This window comes from Eptesicus fuscus, chromosome 10 (genome assembly GCF_027574615.1).
Source record: "Eptesicus fuscus isolate TK198812 chromosome 10, DD_ASM_mEF_20220401, whole genome shotgun sequence".
Lineage (NCBI taxonomy): Eukaryota > Metazoa > Chordata > Mammalia > Chiroptera > Vespertilionidae > Eptesicus > Eptesicus fuscus.
This window is the reverse complement of record NC_072482.1, coordinates 34,702,946-34,723,782: the sequence shown is the minus strand read 5'-3', so window position 1 is coordinate 34,723,782 and position 20,837 is coordinate 34,702,946. Positions and strand designations below refer to the sequence as shown.

Sequence of the window (20,837 nt, the reverse complement as noted above, 5' to 3'; positions counted from 1 at the left end):
AGATATTTTAATGCATGTAGTGTATTTGTTTACAGAATTATCCCAAGTAGGATAATTCTGTAAACACTCTGGGCACTTACCACTGAAAGTTGCTGTCCTGTTTCACTGCTTGCTTACTTCAACTCTCAAAAAGTTATTCCACATCTTTAAGTGAAATAAATCCCTTTAGATTAAAAAAAGGAGGCCTTTCTCTTTTTTGGCTTTCTGTGGACCTGCTCTCTTCAGTATGGTAACCACCAGGCAGATGTCTCTATTTAAATTCAGTTGAAACTTAAAAATAAGTTTCTCAGTTGCAGTTTCAGTATATACAAATACAACAATTCTATTCTCACAGAGATAGGATTGCACTGCTGTAGACACAGAAAAAAATGGCAGCCCACTCATAAGTCCTTTTCTTTTACTTGTATTCTATGCTTAACTGCCTGAATAAACTATGCATATTATTTGCAGTTGTTAATACCTATATGGAGTGTTTTTCTAACTTTATTTAAGAGTTTATTATTTAGTTTATTTTCTTTAAATTTTAAATCACACTCTGTATCAGCTATTGCCTCTCTCTGGGACCATATTTTTCATCTTCTCTTCTTGCTCTTTTCTATAGCATTGTACAACTTTAGCTGAGTCTTGGTCACATGTAGATTTAATGGCAATGCATAATGAGATTTTACTTTTATATTGGTTGTATTATGCCTGTATGTTTTCCACAAATTTTTTCATGAAACTATTAATTTAAATTTAGTCTTCTAGGCAATACAATGTTTCTACAGTAGGTGGCAGTAATATCCAATCTCAGATTTATACTATATTAAGGTAGAGCAGGCAAATATTAATGCTGGGGCTTCTTTTCTTTTTGTAACCTTTTAACTTCAGGAATGATTGGACCTGCAGTATTCCTGGTAGCTGCTGGATTTATAGGTTGTGATTACTCTTTGGCTGTTGCATTCTTAACCATATCAACAACACTGGGAGGCTTTTGCTCTTCTGGATTTAGCATCAACCACCTGGATATTGCTCCTTCGTGAGTACTAATAGAAAGATTGGTTGTGATTAAATTATTTTGTAATTGTGATAAAATATACATAACATTTTTTAGTGTACAGTTCTGTGGCATTAAATGCATTACCATTGTTGTGCAACCATCACCACAAATCCATCTCCAGAACTTTGTCATCTTCCCAAACAGAAACTCCCTAACCATTAAACACTAACTTCCCATTCCCCCTCCCCAACAGTTCCTGGCAACCACCATTCCACTTTCTGTCTCAATGAGTTTGACTACTCTAGGGATGATTTTAAATTCTTGAAGATGTTTTTAAATTTAAATTTCTAACTACCATCACCTTTGTACACACTGTTTCCATAAAAACATTACATAAAATACATTATAACTGCTGCTGATCATACTGAGAAAGTATGATCAGTGCTGCATATACCCTTAACAGTGGGGAATCAAGTAAAGAAAACCTGGAACAGTTAGGCATTGGACCAAGAAACTATTTGAAATAAAAGTAAAAACTCCAGGACTATAAGCTGAGAGTGCAGAGGCCAGGTCTGTCTTCTGTACCACAGTAGTACCAGCACCTGGCCCTGCACTGGGCCATGGTGAGTAACTCAGTCAAATACAGAATTCTCAGTCAACATGCAAAATCCTCCACATTATGGTCCCAACCTATCTTTATAATTGTATTCCTCCCTCCCTTACCTCATCTTCTACAGATTCTTTGCTGTAGCTAAACTAAACTACTCTAAATTTTCTAAAAATATCCCCAACACACACACACACATGCACACATACACTTTCCTACCTTTGGCCCTTTGCTCATGGTAATCTATATACATGGAATGCCCACACTCAACTATGATTTGTCTCACGTCTTATAATTAAATTTAGATCATGTATCCTTGGCCAGAATAACTGGCCTATGACCTTCTTAGGAAATCACATCCAGAGGACTCGAATGATGTTAATTTTAATCACCCAGTCAAGGTGTTGTCAACTTTCTCCAATAACTAATTACTTTCCTCCCCTTCAATTGAAAATGTATCTCTGGAGAGATGCTTTGAGATCATACAAACATCCTGCTCCTTATCAAATTCCCCTCACTTCTACCACCTTAGATTTAGTGTCTGTTGATGATCTATGCCAAACCAGGTTTTCTGTGGTGATTTCAAAATGAAAATATTTCAACCCTATCCTCAACATGTATCAGTCGTCACTCTGTTGTAAGGAAGATCTCCCCTTCTCCATTTGTTTATCTATTAATGATCAGTGTGGGCTTAGAGATTTGTAATTTATTTACAGTGTAAAGCAAGGTACAAATGATAATATTAGTCATTTATTTTGTTCATATATTATAATCCATTATTGTCCTTATTTATTTTCATGTTCACATTATCTCAGTTTTGGCCAATAAGAGTGCTTTTTAGCTGGCTCCTGTGGCCTGTTTTCATGCCCCATCTTTTTTTTTTTTTTTTTTTTTTTTTTTTAGTACTTTCTTATTGATGGAATAACCAGATGTTTTGGCTTCATCTTGTACTTTCCCTGACTTGCAATTGGACATTTCTCAAAGGAACCTTGGTTCCTTTTAGCGATGAATGGTATTTGGCAAAGATGATATCCTTTCATTACTAAGTATATTCTCTTTCCTACGAAAACCTTCCTTTTTTTCTTTCTTTTTTTTTTTAAATACGGAACACTTCAAAAATTTGCATCATCCTTGCACAGGGGCCATGCTAATCTTCTCTGTATCATTCCCATTTTAGTATATGTGCTGCAGAAGCAAGCACAAGAAAATCTTAATTACTACTTACAAATCACATAAAGCATTAACAACTGTCAAAGATTTATTTACAAATAGAAACAAAAATCTGCATTTCATCAAATTATTTCTATTACATCTTTTATATGCTGATTCGCCTACTAGGTTTTGTTTTAAACCTTTTTTCACTTTCTTTGGGATTTTGAAAATTTATCCTACAGCCTTCAGAGAATTATAGTTATCAGTATAGACTTGTAAATCTTTTTAGAGTGAATTGTAGTGACATCTTTCTCCACAAAATCAGCAAAAGAAGACAGCTTTAAAGGTTTTTTTTTTTTTTTCATTGATTTCAGAGAGGAAGGGAGAGGGAGAGAGAAATAGAAACGTCAATGATGAAAGAATCATTGATCGGCTGCCTCCTGCATGACACTTACCGGGGATCGAGCCCACAACCTGGGCTTGTGCCCTGACCAAGATTCAAATTGTGACCTCCTGGTTCATATGTAGACACTCAACCACTGAGTCACACGTGCTGGGCTAAATGTATATTACTTTTAATGTTATACTTTCCTAATTCTAGTAAATTAAATATGAAACTTATTTAGTTATCTCTTCATTTCTATAACCATAACTTTTAATTAGAGAAGTTGATGGGTTAAATAACTGAGTTTATAAATCAGTTACATGTATATGTATTTAAATAGCTACAAAAAGTAACTGCATAATAGTGAATTCTACAGGATATTATTTAAGTTTATATTAGGAATAAAATTGAAGTTGAAATAGAAAATGTAATATATCCTGAAATTAGGAATAGAAAGGAAATAATATATCTAAATTTACCACACTAATTTATACCTTGATAATCTAATCACAGTCCTAAAATGGAAGGGTCCTTTCAAGATTCAGAATTCCAATGAAAGTTAAAGTGCCCAAGTCTAGAGAGCTTATTCTTTTGTGTGATTATGAAGCTGATAGTTGCTCATTTGATAGTGGTAACTATTTGTCTTAAACAGTAATATTTTTATTAGTAATTAGAAATTTGTAGGAATAATAATTGCTTATATACTGACTACAAAATAGCCACTCATTTTACAGAGAAAGTGGTACCTTCATCAGTCAATTATTTTCATAGTTTTCCATATAATTAAAATTGACTTAAACTTTTAGAATAAGAAACTAAGTTTTTCATCTGAATCCTTTCCTATAATTCAATTTAGATTTATACTGTCAGAATCTCTATTTCATACCCTTAATAAAGTCTCACTTGTGAATAAAGTACAATTTTTAAATTGAGCACCTGAGAGAGAAAAGCTAAAATAAAGGTTATTGTTGCAGAAATTACTGCATTATGGTGGAAAAAAAACACATTTCTTACCATCTTTGCAGTGTTTAAATTTTGAATTTCAAATTTATCCTTGTACAGTTTTATATGATTTTTATTTTTAAAAAGCTAGAAGTTTACCTTGATCTGGTCAAATATAAAGCATTTTGTCTTTCTAATATGAATATAGTGGCTGAATGACATTTTTAAATGCATAAGGGTCTGATAATCAGAATAATAAAAATATTACACTGTATGTGGAAAGTCTATTGTGATAAATTAAAAAAACCTCTTTGAAGATATCTCTTATCTGGTCTAGCAATGTAATCGTTTTTCACATCCCAAGATTGGTCATGCATGAAAGTTTTATTTTACAGTGCCTGTCATATAGAGTATGCTCAGTAAATATTTGTTGAATGAATGACTTTCTGGTTTTAATCACAGGACTAAATGTCAGATGTTGAAAGTATTTACAATACAGCAGAAACTTTTGTCAAAAGAAAACATTTAAATAGAGGGAAGAATTCTGTAAACCTTATAAGCTAGGAAATGTTTACTTAGTATACATATTGGTGAGTTAAGAACTGAAAGAGTTTAACAAAAAAATGAAAAGAAGAATACTGCCCTAACCGGTTTGGCTCAGTGGATAAAGCATTGGCCTGCGGACTCAAGGGTCCCAGTCAAGGGCATGTACCTTGGTTGCGGGCACAAACCCAGTAGGGAGTGTGCAGAAGGCAGTTGATCGATGCTTTCCTCTCACCGATGTTTCTAACTTTCTAAGTCTCTATCCCTCTCCCTTTCTCTCTGTAAAAAATCAATAAATATATATATTTTAAAAAAGAATACTTGAAAAGCAAATTAATTTCAAAAAATTATTTTGTAAGATTAGTGGTAATTTGAAAAATCTAATAACACATAACTGAAACAATAAAGAACCTCTCAAAGTTGAAGGACGAAAGGCATAAGAAGCCATTTCTGTGGAAGAGAGGATAGAAAGAAGTTGACATGCCTAAACAAATGCTGTACAGTGACTTGAGGCATGTATTTGGATTTACAAATTAGAACCTACATCTGATTACCCAAAAAAGAATTTGAGGAAATAGCAAATAATTAAAGGACTAAGATGTATTTCTTTATGCTACTGACTAAAAAGGAATCTAGAAATTATTTCACTTGAAATAAGTTAAACAAATGACATTGTTCAATTATGTGATTTATGTTAAAACTAGGGAGGCTTCAGGGTAATCTCATCTCTTTACTACTCAAAGTATGGTCCTTGGACCAGTGGCATCAGCATTACATGGGAGCCCATGAGAAATACAGAATCTCAGGCATCACCCCAGACTTCCTGAACTAAAACCTGCATTTTAAGATCCTCAGGTGATTCTCATTCACATTCAAGTGTGAGGCCCTGGTCTAGTCCAGGCCTCTCACTCATACAACAAGCATGTATTGTTTATAACATTATACTGTACTATATATTTAGCACTCTACATGACTCTACAAAAGATAAAACCTAGGTCCTCCTTGCTAGATTAGTTTATTTGAAGAAAGAAACAACATAAATAAATAATTGTAATATAATAATTCTTGGATGAGTACTTATCAGATGCCTGCCAAGTGCCAGCCATAACAGACAGTCCTGGCCTGTGGAACTTTGAGTCTGGAGTGACAGACATGAAAGAATTATACAAATAAAAACCAGCTTTTGGAGGGGCGGGAAATAAGAGAACATAATAGGAGGATATAATGTAATTCAGGGAATAAGGGAAGGTCTCAGGAAGTGATTTTTAAGCTAAAGACTAAATAGGAGCCTGGCCGGTTTTGCTCAGTGGTTGAACGTCTACCTATGAACCAGGAGGTCACTGTTCAATTCCCAGTCAGGGCACATACCCGGGTTGTGGACTTGATTCCCAGTGGAGGGCATGCAGGAGCAGCCAATCAATGTTTCTCCTCATTGATATTTCTCTCTATCTCTCCCCTCCCCTCTCTGAAATCAATAAAAACATATTTAAAAAAACACTAGAGAGCAAGAAAATATAACCATCATAAATGTGCTTGGCAGTATAGGCAAAATAGTTAATAAAGTTAACTTAAAAAAGAATAAGAAGTTGGCCAAGTAAAAAGGAAGTAGTATTCTTTTTTTTTCCCTCTTTTTTAAAAAAAATATATTTTATTGATTCTTTACAGAGAGGAAGGGAGAGAGATAGAGAGTTAGAAACATCGATGAGAGAGAAACATTGATCAGCTGTCTCCTGCACACCCCCTACTGGGGATGTGCCCACAACCAAGGCACATGCCCTTGACTGGAATCAAACTTGTGACCTTTCAGTCCACAGGCCAACACTCTATCCACTGAGCCAAACCAACTAGGGTGAGTGGTATTCTTGACAGAAGAATTTACATGATAGGAATAAGAAATTGTTCATGTCTTAGCCTGGTTGGACTGCCATAACAAAATACCAGAGGATAGATGGCCTAAACAACAGCAATTTATTTTCTCATAGTTCTAGAGGCTAGAAGTCCAAGATTAAGGTGCCAACATGGTTGGTTTCTTTTTTTTTTTTTTTAAGTATATTTTATTGATGTTTTACAGAGAGGAAGGGAGAGGGATAGAGAGTCAGAAACATCGATGAGAGAGAAACATCTATCAGCTGCCTCCTGCACACTCCCCACTGTGGATGTGCCCACAACCAAGGTACATGCCCTTGACCGGAATCGAACCCAGGACCCTTCAGTCCTCAGGCTGATACTCTATCCACTGAGCCAAACCAGTCAGGCCAACATGGTAGGTTTCTAGTGAGAACTCTCTACCTGGTTTGCAGAAGGTCTGCCTTATTGCTTCATGCTCACATGGCCTTTCCTAGCTGCATGCATGTATGCAGAGAAAGAGAGACTCTGGTATCTCTTACTCTTCTTACAAGGGTACCAGCTCTACTAGATTAGGGCCTCCATCCTTATGACCTCATTTAATCTGTATGACCTCCTAAAGACCCTGTCAAACAAACATTCAGTCCATAGCAGTATATTTTATTAACTAAGAAAAGTCTGTGGCTGAAATTTAGAGAAGACAAGCCTGAAGTAATAAGCATTTTATATTGTATCAAGAGAAAGTAGGAAATAACATTTTCTGTATTTTAAGATCACTCTTGTGTGGACAAGAGTACAAGTAGAAGAAACCAACTAGGAAACTATTGCAATAACCCAGATAAGGGGTGATGAGTATAATCTATACTAATAATAGAGGAATATGCAAACTGCCTGGGACGCCATCACAGTAACAATAATGACCAGCAGGCTGCCTGGGGCAACCAGGCCGGCAGGGGGGTTAGTGAGGGATGACCAAACCACTGAACAGCAGGCGGTGTGGGACAATCAGGCCGCCGGGGGCGGGGGGATGCAGTTGGGGGCAATCAAGCTGGCAGGCAGAGGCGGTTAGGGGTGATCAAGCTGGCGGGGGGTGGGGGCAGTTAGGGGTGATCAGGCAGGCAGGCAGGTGAGCAGTTAGGAGCCAGTGGTCCTGGATTGTGAGAGGGATGTCTGACTGCCCTAAACCGGCAGTCAGACATCCCTCAAGGGGTCCCAGATTGGAGAGGGTGCAGGCTGGGCTGAGGGAGACACACACCCCCGCCCCTGTGCACGAATTTCGTGCACTGGGCCTCTAGTAGGAAATATAAAGATATAGATATATTTGAGATATTTTGTAAATACAATAGATGGGACTTAACATCTATTAGACCTGAAGAATCAGGAAGATATCAAAGATGATTATTTCCAGATATTTTGCATGGCACCTGGGTAGATGTGCCATTTACTGAATTGGGATGGCTGAAGGAGGAAAACTCTTGGGGAAAGATAAAAAGTTCAGACATGTTAAATTTTATATATTGGTGAAAACATATAGAAAATAGTAGTTGTACTAGTGGAACTCAGAAAAGCAGTCTGGTTGGAAATGAAAATTAGGGAATAATAATCCACATATCAAAGTATTTAAAGACAAGGATTGCCTGGGGAGAGAGGGTGGAATGACAAGCGATCCTAGGACTGGACCTTGACAAACATTTAGAGACCAGAAAGTAGGGAAATAACCAGAAAAGAAAACTAAAAAAGGAACCACCAGAGAGACAGAGAAAAATCAAGAATGTGGTGTCAAAGAAACCAGGACTATCCAGTCTTCAATCCAAGAATGAGATCTGGATGACAGATAAAGATTTAGGAGTCATCAACATATGAGTAATAGATGAAGCCATGGGATTGGATAAAATTACTCAGCAAACTGATGAGAACCTTGGGAATCCATTAAGTGAAACAAGAGCCTGATGCAAAGATAATTGATAGGAAGCAACAAGAGAAGAAGGAAAATAAGTAGAGGTTGGGATCCCCAGAGGGAGGGCTTGATCAGTAGTGTCAGGTGCAGCAGTAGGTTGAAAAATCTTAACTGTTAGTCTTTTGTTAGTCTTTGATTTCTCTGTGATATAGGAGTCACTAAGAAAGGTGATAGGCAGAATAAAAGACTTGAGAATGATAAAGGTTCAAAATAGCTGCTGAGAAAAAGTCACTAAGAACTCAAAGGGATTTTTGGCATTGGTGAGGATCTGCTGAAATTGGAGATTAATTTTGTACTCTCGTTGTTGTACTAAATTGTTATTTCTTTCTAAGGCATTCAGCAGCCCATGTGTAGGATTGAAAATGTGCTGTTGGATTGATCTAGGCTTGAGATTTTAATGAGCTTTGGGTTGATTAACAGTCAAAAAGGGATATGGGAATTGAGAGTTGGGCACAGAAGAGATATAGGCTATGTTATCTCTTAGTTACTTTTAGTTAAAGTAATAGAAATCCTAATTCAAGCTGGCTAAACAGCAAACTTATTGATTCACTTTAGTGTAAAATCCAAAGACTTCAGTCAAGAGGTGATCTCCAGCTGTCTACTAATATTCTTTTCCACTCTCTACCCTTCCTTTCATGATAGTTTTATCCTAAGGCTGGATCTGCATGTAAATTCACACAAATGAAATGATTGCCAATAACAACTAGAATTACATTCTCATCAAGCAAGAAAGAAAAAGGATTTGTTCCTTTTCCATGGAAATAAGGGGTTGGGAGAGGGCTTCATTTTGATTGAACCAAACTGCGTCACATATTCACCCCTAAACCAATCCCTATGGTCAAGGGAATACCATTTTACTTTAGGACAATCAACACCCACCCCTAAAGTTGGAGGTGAAGGAGTCAAAGCCCCTCAAACCTTATGGGAATGGATTCTGAGGAGGCCATTAGTAACATACATAAAGGACTAACTCTGAAGATGAAGCAACTCAGGCACAGAGGAGTCATTGACTTTTAAAGTCACAGCTACTAAATGGTGGACCTAAGACTTGAATCAGATCTTCCACCTCCATAGTCCAGGCATCTTTCTGCTACATTAAGTAGCCTTTCAGTTACTTATTTGGATGATCCTAAAAATTGGTCATTGTAGAGGAACTAGAAGTTATTTTGAGAACTCAGAATAAAGAATTCATTGCAGGGAACAGACACATACTCTGGTTGCCTCAGTTACTGTGAGTTTGTTAAAAGATGAAAGTGGATGCTGGAAAAACAAATGTCCATGGTACCTATCTTCTAATAGTGAGGATTAAGTAGAGCACACAGACACTCACACATAACACTTAGCTCATAATATAATAAGTGCGTTTGCACATGATTCAATAAACAACTATCATTTTATGTCAAACTTTGAGTCCAGTGCTGTGACCAGGGTCACAAATCAATCCACATAAAATATTAAAAGGATGATTGATGAGCTCTTAGAAAAGAAAATATTGATCACTAAGGAGCCATCATTGGATTACTAAGAGTCAAAAATAACAAAATAGTCTAATATCTCAGTGTCATTTTTAGTTTGATATATAGAGGAAACAGTAAACTCAATTCCATGAGGAGGATTATCTTCATTCTATATATGAAGAAAGACTAATATGTCATCCAATTTGTCTGATTCTAAATTAGTACTTAATATTTTAATGTTGTAATTTCCAATGCTGCCTTGTTAAAAACGTAGCCATTACTGAGTTCAATCTGTAAGAAAGACCAATTTTCCCGTGCTTAATTTTTCACCACAAGCTACGTTTTTAACAAGGCAGCATTGGAAATTACAACATTAAAATATTAAGTACTAATTTAGAATCAGACAAATTGGATGACATATTAGTCTTTCTTCATATATAGAATGAAGATAATCCTCCTCATGGAATTGAGTTTACTATTCAAATGAGGTTATGTGTGTGTGTGTGTGTGTGTGTGTGTGTGTGTGTGTGTACACAAATAGATATAAATTTAGAGCCATGCCTGACATAAGGTTTTTCAATAAACAGTGTTCCTATTGACATATAAATATGCACATGATATTTTCTAAGCCTTTTCTTCTATAGACTGAAATGGGGATTTTCTATGGATGGTTTTGTTGCCCAGATTCAAGGGAATTGGGTAGGTTTTTAACTATTAATGCCACAGAATTCTAGTACTCCAATAGCAAAAAATCCAGACTGAGTCCATGCACCATGTTTTTTCCTAGCAGTCATCAATCTTTCATGGCCCTTCCTGGCCTAGTGTAATATAAATACTTGAATGAGCTTCTTGGTGCTGACATTTAGAATTTCACAACGTTCATCTGCACTTAATACCTGTCACTGAAAAGATCTGGCAGCATTGCTGTCAGTTCCTCCTACTGCCAAGGTGTTAATGGTTTTTAAAAAAAAAAGACAGGTGCTGCCAAGCTTGGTTAATTTAAGATACACTCTACTAGTCGCGACCCACAGGTTGAGAATCGCTGCTGTAGAGCCTAAGACCATCGGAAAACACAGATATTTACATTACGATTCATTACAATAGCAAAATTACAGTTATGAAGTAGCAACGAAAATAATTTTATGGTTGGGGATCACCACAACATGAGGAACTGTATTAAAGGGTCGTGGCATTAGAAAGGTTGAGAACCACTGATCTACAGGATAAAATCCTAGTTCCTTCCGTTAGAGAGAGTACAATAAAAAAGGAATGAACTACCGATCCACACAACTTGGAATGATGCTCAACAACCCTAGTATGTAATTTAAAAGGTTGCATACAATATGATTCCATTTATATTAAACTTCTGTTCAGGAATTGTCACCCTTTGGAGTTGATACCCAAGACTGCCCCAGCAGTCAGTGCAGCCAGAGCCCCATGGATCCATGCAAAGGGCCTTGAACAACTGTGGGTCATGTGAACCGTCTCTGTATTGAATGAGCACATAAGTTGTACTGGCCACTGGAATTAATAAAGGGGAGTAAACAATGAGTTTGCAGTGAGACTAGAGTCAGAATTAGCAAACATGAATTAGAGAACAAAACCTCTTAAAGCACGTAGTACCAGTTTTAAAGGCATTAAAGATTCTGAAGACAGAGCTCAGTATGAGCTGAACTAGACAGAAAAAGTTCATGGAACAGGTGCCAAGCAAGTGGTTTGGATGGACAGAGTGTGGACTTCAGATAGTGAATACAGGTAAGTACAGGAATGAGCATGGCAGATGTGAGCAGCTGGACTGAGAGCTGTCTGGGTCTAAAGTTGCATCCTGTGTGGTGCTAGGAAACAAGGCTGGATAGATGAGCCAGGGCCAGGCCACTGCAAATCAGGCGGAAGATTGCGGTGAGCATTAAACATCTTTGTGGGTTTTTGAGTAGGAGAAAGGTGACCCAACAAATTTAAACTTATGCAGTCCCAAAGGCAGCTCAACCACATGTACAATGTCCTTTAAAATGGTTATACCAGTAGGTTCTGTTTCTTGATCAGGTGCTAGTGACTGATTGCGCTCCCTGTGTGAAGGCCTGGGGAAGGGGCAGGAAGGGGGGGTCAATGGGGTAAAAAAAGGGACATCTATAATACTTTCAACAATAAAGATAAATTTAAAAGATAAATACAATAAAAACCCTCCGGCCACAACTGCCCTCCCCTGCCGGCCATCTTGGCCACCCCCATGTGGACACAAGATGGCCGCCACAAGATGGCTGGCAGGGGAGGGCAATTGTATTTATTTTTTTAAATTTTTATCAAGCTCTATATGTTTTTTACACATTTCCATATGTATATTGCACTTAAAATTTTTCTTTTCATATACTCGGTGGCATGTGGGGGAGCTCAGGTGGGACCACCAGGTACTTTACATATACACATCTGTGAACCCATCAGTGACAAGGGAAGTAATCTATCACTAACTTGCCCAAGGTCACATAGATGGTTAACAGTGGAACTAGGTAGGGATTTTTAGGTCTCCTGATTTCAGCCCTATGACTTCTTTATAGAAAATGATAAGCATTTCATTCTTTTTAGGATGGTAACCAAGATATTGGCTATGGTAGCCTTGTTTAGTCTATATGCATACTTTATGTACTGGAGAAATCAACAGTTCATTAGCATTTCCCAAACACAGGCAGGAATTTTTTAAGTATTTGCATGTAAACATAGATAAGAATATCCCACTCCGCTAAGATTTACCCTTAAAATAAATCATTACTTTTTCTGAGCTTGTTAAAAATGCATTTTCTATCTCTCTCTCTCTCTCTCTCTCTCTCTCTCTCTCTCTCTCTCTCACACACACACACACACACACACACACACACACACACACACACTGTATACCCAATTTGTCTACTTCTGGGACTGTATGAAAGGATTTCAGTATAAGTAGATATATAATAAATGGAGCAAGTAAGGTGTAAAATTGATGTTCAGTATGATCTCATTTCTATAATAATATATTAGAAATATATATATAGAAAAAGTAATTAGGATATTTACCAAAAAGTTAATGTTAATTATATATAGAAGGATTATAGATAATTTTATTTTTTTCTTAATGTTGTTTTTTTTTTTGTTTGTTTTCAACAATGAAATTTTGTGATCAGGAAATAACTTTTTTAACTTAAAAAATGTAAGACATATCAAGCTTCCTATTTAGATGTGCTCATGATGAAAATCATCTCTCAGCACTTTTCTATATCACTATAAACAGGATTTATTTCAATGGCCATGTTTAAATAATGTTAGAATGCTAATTAATTATTGAAATGCAAGTTTTCACCAGCTAAACATTTCAGTAATGTCCTGTTCCAGTAAGGCATTTAATTTAAAGTTTCATAAGAATACAGCCTGGGAGTGGTATAGCTATCTATTGAAAAAAGTTACTTAAGTGTGTGACACAATATAAACCTCTATGAAAATTTTCCTGCAGGTATGCTGGCATCCTTCTGGGCATCACAAATACGTTTGCCACTATTCCAGGAATGGTTGGGCCTGTCATTGCTAAAAGTCTGACCCCTGAGGTAAGGAGATAATCCTATATAATAAAGAGGTAATATGCAAATTGACCATCGCTCCAACACAAGATGGCCACCCCCGTGTGGTCAAATATGGCCACCCCCATGTGGACACAAGATGGCCAGCAGGGGAGGGCAGTTAGGGGTGACCAGGCCAGCAGAGGAGGGTACTTGGGGGGGACCAGCCCTGCAGGGGAGGGCAGTTGGGGGCAACCAGGCCTGCAGGGGAGGGCAGTTGGGAACAACCAGGCCTGCAGGGGAGGGCAGTTGGGAACAACCAGGCCTGCAGAGGAGGGCAGTTGGGGGCGACCTGGCCTGCAGGAGAGGGCAGTTGGGGGTGACCAGGCTGGTAGGGGAGGGCAGTTAGGGGTGACTAGGCCTGCACGGGAGGTCAGTTGGGGGCAACCAGGTTAGCAAGGGAGGGAACTTAGGGATGACCAGGCTGGCAGGGGAGGGCAATTAAGGAGGACCGGGCCAGCAGAGGAGGGCAGTTGGGGGGAACCAGGCCTGCAGGGTGGGCAGTGGCAGGGGGGAGGGGGCAGGGGGGACCAGGCCTGAAAGGGAGGGCAGTTGGGGGTGATCAGGCCTGTAGGGGAGGGCAGTTAGGGTTGACCGGGTCGGCAGAGGAGGGCAGTTGCGGGGAAGCAGGCCTGCAGGGGAGGGTTGTTGGGGGGGACCCAGGCCTGTAGGGGAGGGCAGTTGGGGGGGACCTGCCTTGCAGGGGAGGGCAGTTAGGGGCAACCAGGCCTGCAGGGGAGGGCAGTTAGGGGTGACCAGGCCTGCAGGGGAGGGCAGTTAGGGGTGACCAGGCCTGCATGGGAGGGCAGTTGGGGGCAACCAGGCTAGCAAGGGAGGGAAGTTAGGGATGACTAGGCTGGCAGGGGAGGGCAGGGCAGTTAGGGGGGACCATCCCTGCAGGGGAGGGCAGTTGTGGGGAAGCAGGCCTGCAAGGGAGGGCAGTTGGGGACCCAGGCCTGCAGGGGAGGGCTGTTGGGGGCAACCAGGCCTGCAGGGGAGGGCTGTTAGGGGCAACCAGGCCAGCAGGGGAGGGCAGTTAGGGGTGACCAGGCCTGCATGGGAGGGCAGTTGGGGGCAACCAGGCTAGCAAGGGAGGGAAGTTAGGGATGACTAGGCTGGCAGGGGAGGGCAGGGCAGTTAGGGGGGACCATCCCTGCAGGGGAGGGCAGTTGTGGGGAAGCAGGCCTGCAAGGGAGGGCAGTTGGGGACCCAGGCCTGCAGGGGAGGGCTGTTGGGGGGGACCTGCCTTGCAGGGGAGGGCAGTTAGGGGCAACTAGGCCTGCAGGGGAGGGCATTTGGGAGTGACCAGGCCTGTAGGGGAGGGCAGTTAGGGGCAACCAGGCCGGCGGGGGGGGGGGCAATTGGGGGCAGTTAGGCTGGCGGGGGGGGGGGAGGCAGTTAGGAGCGACCAGGCAGGCAGGGGGAGGGCAATTGGGAGTGACCAGGCTGGCAGGGAGAGCAGTTAGGGGTGACCAGGCCGGCAGGGGGAGGGGGCGCAGTTGGGGGCAGTGAGGGGCAATCAGGCTGGCGGCGGCGGGGGGAGGGAGGCAGTTAGGAGCGACCAGGCAGGCAGGCAGGTGAGCGATTAGGAGCCAGCAGTCCAGGATTGTGAGAGGGATGTTCCCCGAGGTGTCCCGGATTAGAGAGGGTGCAGCTGGGCTGAGGGGACCCCCCCCTCCCGCCCATGCACAAATTTTGTGCACCGGGCCTATAGTATATAAATAATTAAAAGTCAAAGTGTGTCTGAGGTTCAGGTTTTGGGTTTGTTTGTTTGTTTTTAATATGTTTTCTATTGATTTTTTGAGAGAAATAGAAACATTGATAGATACTGATGGATTTTTGTCACATGCACTATTTGTTGAATCAGTTGCCTCACTCCCTACTGGGGATCAAGCCTGCAACCCAAACATGTGCCCTGACTGGAAATCGAACTGGCAACCTCTTGGTTCCTGGGTCAACATTCAACCACTGAGCCACACCGGCTTGGCTAAGATTCATTTTTGTTACAAACAAAACAGCATTCTCTAAAATCTGGTGAAATTTTTGTTAAAAAGCCAACTAGGAGCTGTGTGAGATTTCTGGTACAATTAATTGATTTTAAGACACTCATTGCCTCCAAATACTAACACTAAGGTATTATTTTATCCCATTAATGACACAGAGAAGCTTGGTCTTAGGAATTCTAAGAAGCTGTCTTAAACATTTCTTTCTGGTATACGATGTAATTATTGACTGACTCCTCCTCTAGGGTGGCAACACACTGTTGGCATATCTAAATAGTTACTAAAATTTACGATGGGTTTCTAAGATTTTTTTCACCAACATACATTCATCTCAGATGAGTATAACTTAATCACACATGCTCCTTTCTTCAGGTTTTTCCTTTTTTCTTGAGTAAATGACCTCATGCTAGCTTTCTACTGCCTTTTCTTTTTCTCACTGCCAATTCTACTGGATTGTTTGTGTGTATGTGTTTGTGTGTGTATGTTTAGTGTTGCAAATGTTGCACTCTGGTAAGACTGAAATTATAAAAATCCAAAAAATGATTGTTAAAGTTAGTCACATGACCCATAAATTTAGATAACTGCCTGTTTTTATACCAGTGGATTGTACATTAAACAATTGTATTTTGTTGATCTCTTACCGACAAATCTAGTGCATGTCCTGTTGTGTGCCATTCAAGAGCCATGCGGAATCTTTCAGGCCAGGCCTCAAACTTGAAGTCCTATTAATTCATCTTCACTTGATCTGCTTCTGACCTTCCCACCTAAGTACTTGGGAGATGATATGCAGACATAATACTTGCCTAGTAATGTATGACTCAAGTACATGCCACACATTTCTAGTAAACATTTTATTGAAGTATCACATGTATTTTTAAAATGCACAAATCCAAAGTATACTGCTGAACAAATTTTCACCAAGTAGATTGGTGGAACCAGTGCCCAAACAGAACATTACCTCCCTTGCAAAGCCCCCAGGTACCCCTGCCCACCCAGAGCACCCACTATCCTGACTTTTAACATCACAGGTTAGTTTTATCTGATTTTGAGCTTTATATAAATGCTCCATATGTACCCTTTTGGATCTGGCTTTTTTTTTTTTTAATATATTTGTATTGATTTCAGAGAGGAAAGGGGTGGGGGAGAGAAAGAGAGAGAGAGAGAGAAACATCAGTGATGAGAGAATCACTGATTGGCTGCCTCCTGCATACCCCTGACTGGGGATCAAGCCTACAACCCGGGCATGTGCCCTGACAGGGAATGGAACTACGACTTCCTGGTTCATAGGTAGACGCTCAACCACTGAGCCACACCAGTTGGGCGTGTCTGGCTTCTTTTGCTTAGCATTTTGTTTGTTAGATGTATCTATGTTGTAGCTCATTTATTCTCATTGCTGGATAGTATTCCATTGAATAAATACATATATCACAATCTCACTGCTGATGGACATTAAGGTTGTTTCTTTTATGAATAATGTTACTATTGTGATGGTCTTGTGACCCCACCATTTTTATAAAGTGAAAAAGAAATTTTCATGTGCATTTTTTCTTTCTTTCTCTACAGAACACTATTAGGGAATGGCAAACTGTTTTCTGGATCGCTGCTGCTATTAATGTATTTGGTGCCATTTTCTTCACACTCTTCGGTAAAGGTGAAGTGCAAAACTGGGCCCTCGATGATCACCATAGACACAGAAACTGAAGGAACCAATAAATAACTCTGTCTCTACTCATGTATTTTTGCTTATCATGTAACCTAAAAGTGCCTTTGATATTTTAATATGTAAGCATTCTATATACAAGAAAAAAAATATATGTGTATTAAATTTTTAAGGCTTGTAATCATGAAATGTCACTAGTGGCCAGATTAGTAAAATTAGCTATTTTTAATTATTAACAACATGTATGCTGGAATTCATACTTTAGGGTCACATACCTGGCTGCAAGTCAGCAATATGAAGTAGGGGAGTTCTATTTATTTTAAGGGCCATACTTAGGAATGAGCTAAAGTGGACTCTTCTATCCTTTGCTTAATTAAACTAGATAATACATCTCAGGTCTTGGTAAACACCTATTTTTATCCACTTTCTTCATAAAAGTTATTTGTCATCAGCAATCCCGGACACTTAGGTTGCAAACTTTAGCATCTCCATGGAGCTGCCAGCCATTCCATAATTCAGACTGGCAGCTGAGCTGCGGGAAGCATCCCAGGCAGCTGCCAAGCAGTCCCTTCCTTGGGTCAGGGACAGTGCCCAGCATTTATCAGAGGCGGCAGCCAAGCCCAGGCCCAGGGCCAAGCCTTTGGATGGTTCTTCCCCTGGGGGCTGTTGTAGATAAAGCCCCGAGGAGGCAGGAGCATTGAGATCTGAGATCTGAGCAGTGGCTCTGAAGAATCCTCCAACTTTCCCCTCCCAGGAATATTGATTGGCATGTAACCTGCGAGAGTAAAGTGTGATGCCCAATTAACCACAAATACCATCATCCTTGATTAAAACTACCTTTGAGTAGATCAGACTATAAATTCCAAGTCCTATGTTCTATGAGCTGCGCCAGCTATTTGTCCAAATGTAAGATCCTGGTTGCAGTTTAAGGTTAAAGTGACTTTTAAAGGCCACGTCTCCTGAGACCAGTTATAATGTAAAGGTGAAAATCATCTTTCTGCTGATTCCTGAAATCATATTTTTCCAGTTTTTCCTGGACCATCTTCCAATGGGTTTTGAACATACTTTGAGGGCTTTTATGTGATTTAGAACTTGGTTTATGTTATATGTTTGTTCAACACTACCTGTAACATTTTAATAAAACTGCTTAATGTAATATGATGTGAATAATTTCTGTAAATTTATTTTTAAATTTGTAAATAGCTTTAATTTACAGTGGTGATGTTTCTTTTATAAATCATCAAAATAAACCTTTTTGGATTGATTTTTGGATCTGACAGTTCTATGATATTTTCTAGTATCCACAGTGGCTATTTTACATATTTTCTGCCATCCTCCTAAAGCCCCCAATCTACCTCTGCATGCATCTCTGCCACACAGGTAGAAGAGAAGTAGGCCAGCTAATTAAAATAGCAATCAAGCCCTAGCTGGTTTGGCTCAGTGGGTAGAGCATCGGCTTATAGACTAAAGGGTCTCAGGTTCCATTCAGGTCAAGGGCACATGCCTGGGTTGTGGATTCAATCCCCAGTAGGGGACGTGCAGGATGCAGCCAATCAATAATTCTTTCTCATCACTGATATTTCTATCTCTCTCCCTTCCTCTCTGAAATCAATAAAAATATATTTAAAAATAAAATAAAATAGAAGTTGCTATTGCCATTGGCCTGCCCTTCCTAGCCCACCACTGATTCTATCCTGTCTTACCTTCTCTAAGTCCTTGATTCAGTAATTCCTTTTTAATTGCTTCTTTAATCTCTACCTCTTCTTGTTCTTTTCCTTCTGTCTCAAAGACAATCTTCTCTACCCTTTACAAAACAAAAATACAAACTCTCCTAGGGATATGTACATGCAGAATATCTTGAGAATCATTCTCAAAAAAATAGAATCAGTGACTACCTCTGGAGAGAGAAAATAGGCAATCAGCAGTAGAAAGGAGAATTAATTTTCACTTGACCAAAAGTGGCAGTGGTATAACCTATTCAAATACATGCATCATTTTTTAAAAATCTGTTGCTCAAACTCCCACATAATCACTATTAGGTTTTCAACTACCTGCTGGACACCCCCAACTGGCAATCTTCTCTGCACCTAAGACTTGTTTAAATCCAACCTCACTCCCTCATCGCCAGCCCCAATAAAAGTGGCTGTTCCTGCCACTTAGTCCTGTTAAAAGTTTCATTTCCGCAGTCACTGAGGCTTGGACCTGAGGTTATTTTTTATTCTTCCTCCTTTCTAGACTCCCACCCCCAGCCCTGTGTCTAATTAACCACCTGCCTTTTCCATTCCAGTTTTTCAAGTCTCTGGAAGTTTTTAATCCCTCTGCCATCTCCTAAATAAGATTCTTGTAGCTTTTGTTTCCACCGGGAATGGAAAAGTTAAGTGGCCTCACTGTCTTTTTAGTCGGAGCCTTCTCTGTCCAGCTTCCCACCAGTGCTGGTTAATGCTCCCAATACTCATCTCCCTGACCAGGACTTCCCCAGCGTGAAGCCCCTGGCCTCCCTTTGCCTACACAATAAACTCCTCTTCTGAGCACCTGCCCCCCTCACGCCTGTGCTCAAGCTTCTTCACCCCCACCTCCCACCACACCTTGTGGCAGCTGCATCTGGCTACTTAACGCTTCCCCATGGCTCTGCATTTTCCCTTCCCCTTCCAGACCTTTACTAATTGTATTCCTTGGGCCTGGAAGGTTGATCTTCATTCCCACCTCCTTCACGACCCCTGATTTTTTCCACCCTCCCTGATTTAGGTGTGGTTTCTTCCTTTGATCTACTGAAACACTGTATTTTTTCTTTATTTTAAACTGGGACTCAGGCTCAATTATGAGAAAGAATTTTATTCATTCATGCATTCAGTCATTCATGCATTCATTCACTCAAATATCTGTCTACTCTGCCAGGCAACAAGGACACACAGAGATGCATTTGACACAGTCCTTTCCGTCCCCAGAGGCCTCCCTGGCACTCAGTCAGGCTCCTTGACCCCCTTTCTCCTCCATAGCTTTCTCTTTATAATGCATGTGAACACTAAACTAAAGGCCCGGTGCACGAAATTCGTGCACTGGGGGGGGGAGGGTCCCTCAGCCTGGCCTGTGCCCTCTCACAGTCCAGGAGCCCTTGGGGGATGTCCAACTGCCACAGAGGCGGGAGAGGCTCCCACCACCGCCACTGTGCTCGCCAGCCATGAGCCTGGCTTCTGGCTGAGTGGCGCTCCCCCTCTGGGAGTGCACTGACCACCAGGGGGCAGCTTCTGCATTGAGTGTCTGCCCCCTGGTGGTCAGTGCGTGCCATAGCAACTGGTCATTCTGCTGTTCGGTTGATTTGCATATTAGCCTTTTATTATATAGGACTAGAAGCCCGATGCACGAAGATTCATACTAGAATGGGCTTTCCTTTCCTTGGCTGCCAGCACCACCTTTCCACTCTGGCCCAGCCCCTTTCCGCTCAGGCCCCAGAGCTGCCTCTTTCTGCTCCAGGAGCCGCCTCTTTCCACTCCGGCCCCACCTTCTCACGCTGCCCAGAGGCCCTGAGAGACAGGGGTGGGGCAGAACGCCTGCGTCCCACCCCCGTCACTTGGTGCCTGTGTATGCAAATTAACCGCCATCTTTGTTGGGTTAATTTGCATATCACTCCTGATTGGCTGGTGGCATAGTGGAGGTATGTTCAATTTACATGTTTGTCTATTATTAGGTAAGATTAGATTCATCTTTTGAGCATCTTGAAGGCAT

General features: G+C 40.6%; 1 protein-coding gene and 1 non-coding gene across 3 annotated transcripts in view; one reads left to right on the top strand and one right to left on the bottom strand.

Moving 5' to 3' along the window:
* The window catches only part of SLC17A5 (solute carrier family 17 member 5), a 68,373-nt gene extending 49,994 nt beyond the window's left edge, over positions 1-18,379 (top strand). For both annotated transcript variants that reach the window (XM_054722197.1, XM_028156201.2), the window contains 3 exons: positions 871-1,018; positions 13,349-13,439; positions 17,018-18,379. In XM_054722197.1, the coding sequence (XP_054578172.1) occupies positions 871-1,018; positions 13,349-13,439; positions 17,018-17,155 (377 nt within the window). In that variant the 3' untranslated portion in view covers positions 17,156-18,379. The remainder of the gene's footprint in view (positions 1-870; positions 1,019-13,348; positions 13,440-17,017) is intronic.
* On the bottom strand, positions 2,683-2,787 carry LOC114231241 (U6 spliceosomal RNA). Its single transcript, XR_003617208.1, has one exon. It is a non-coding gene; the product is annotated as a U6 spliceosomal RNA (small nuclear RNA).
* Positions 18,380-20,837: the final 2,458 nt, after the last annotated feature.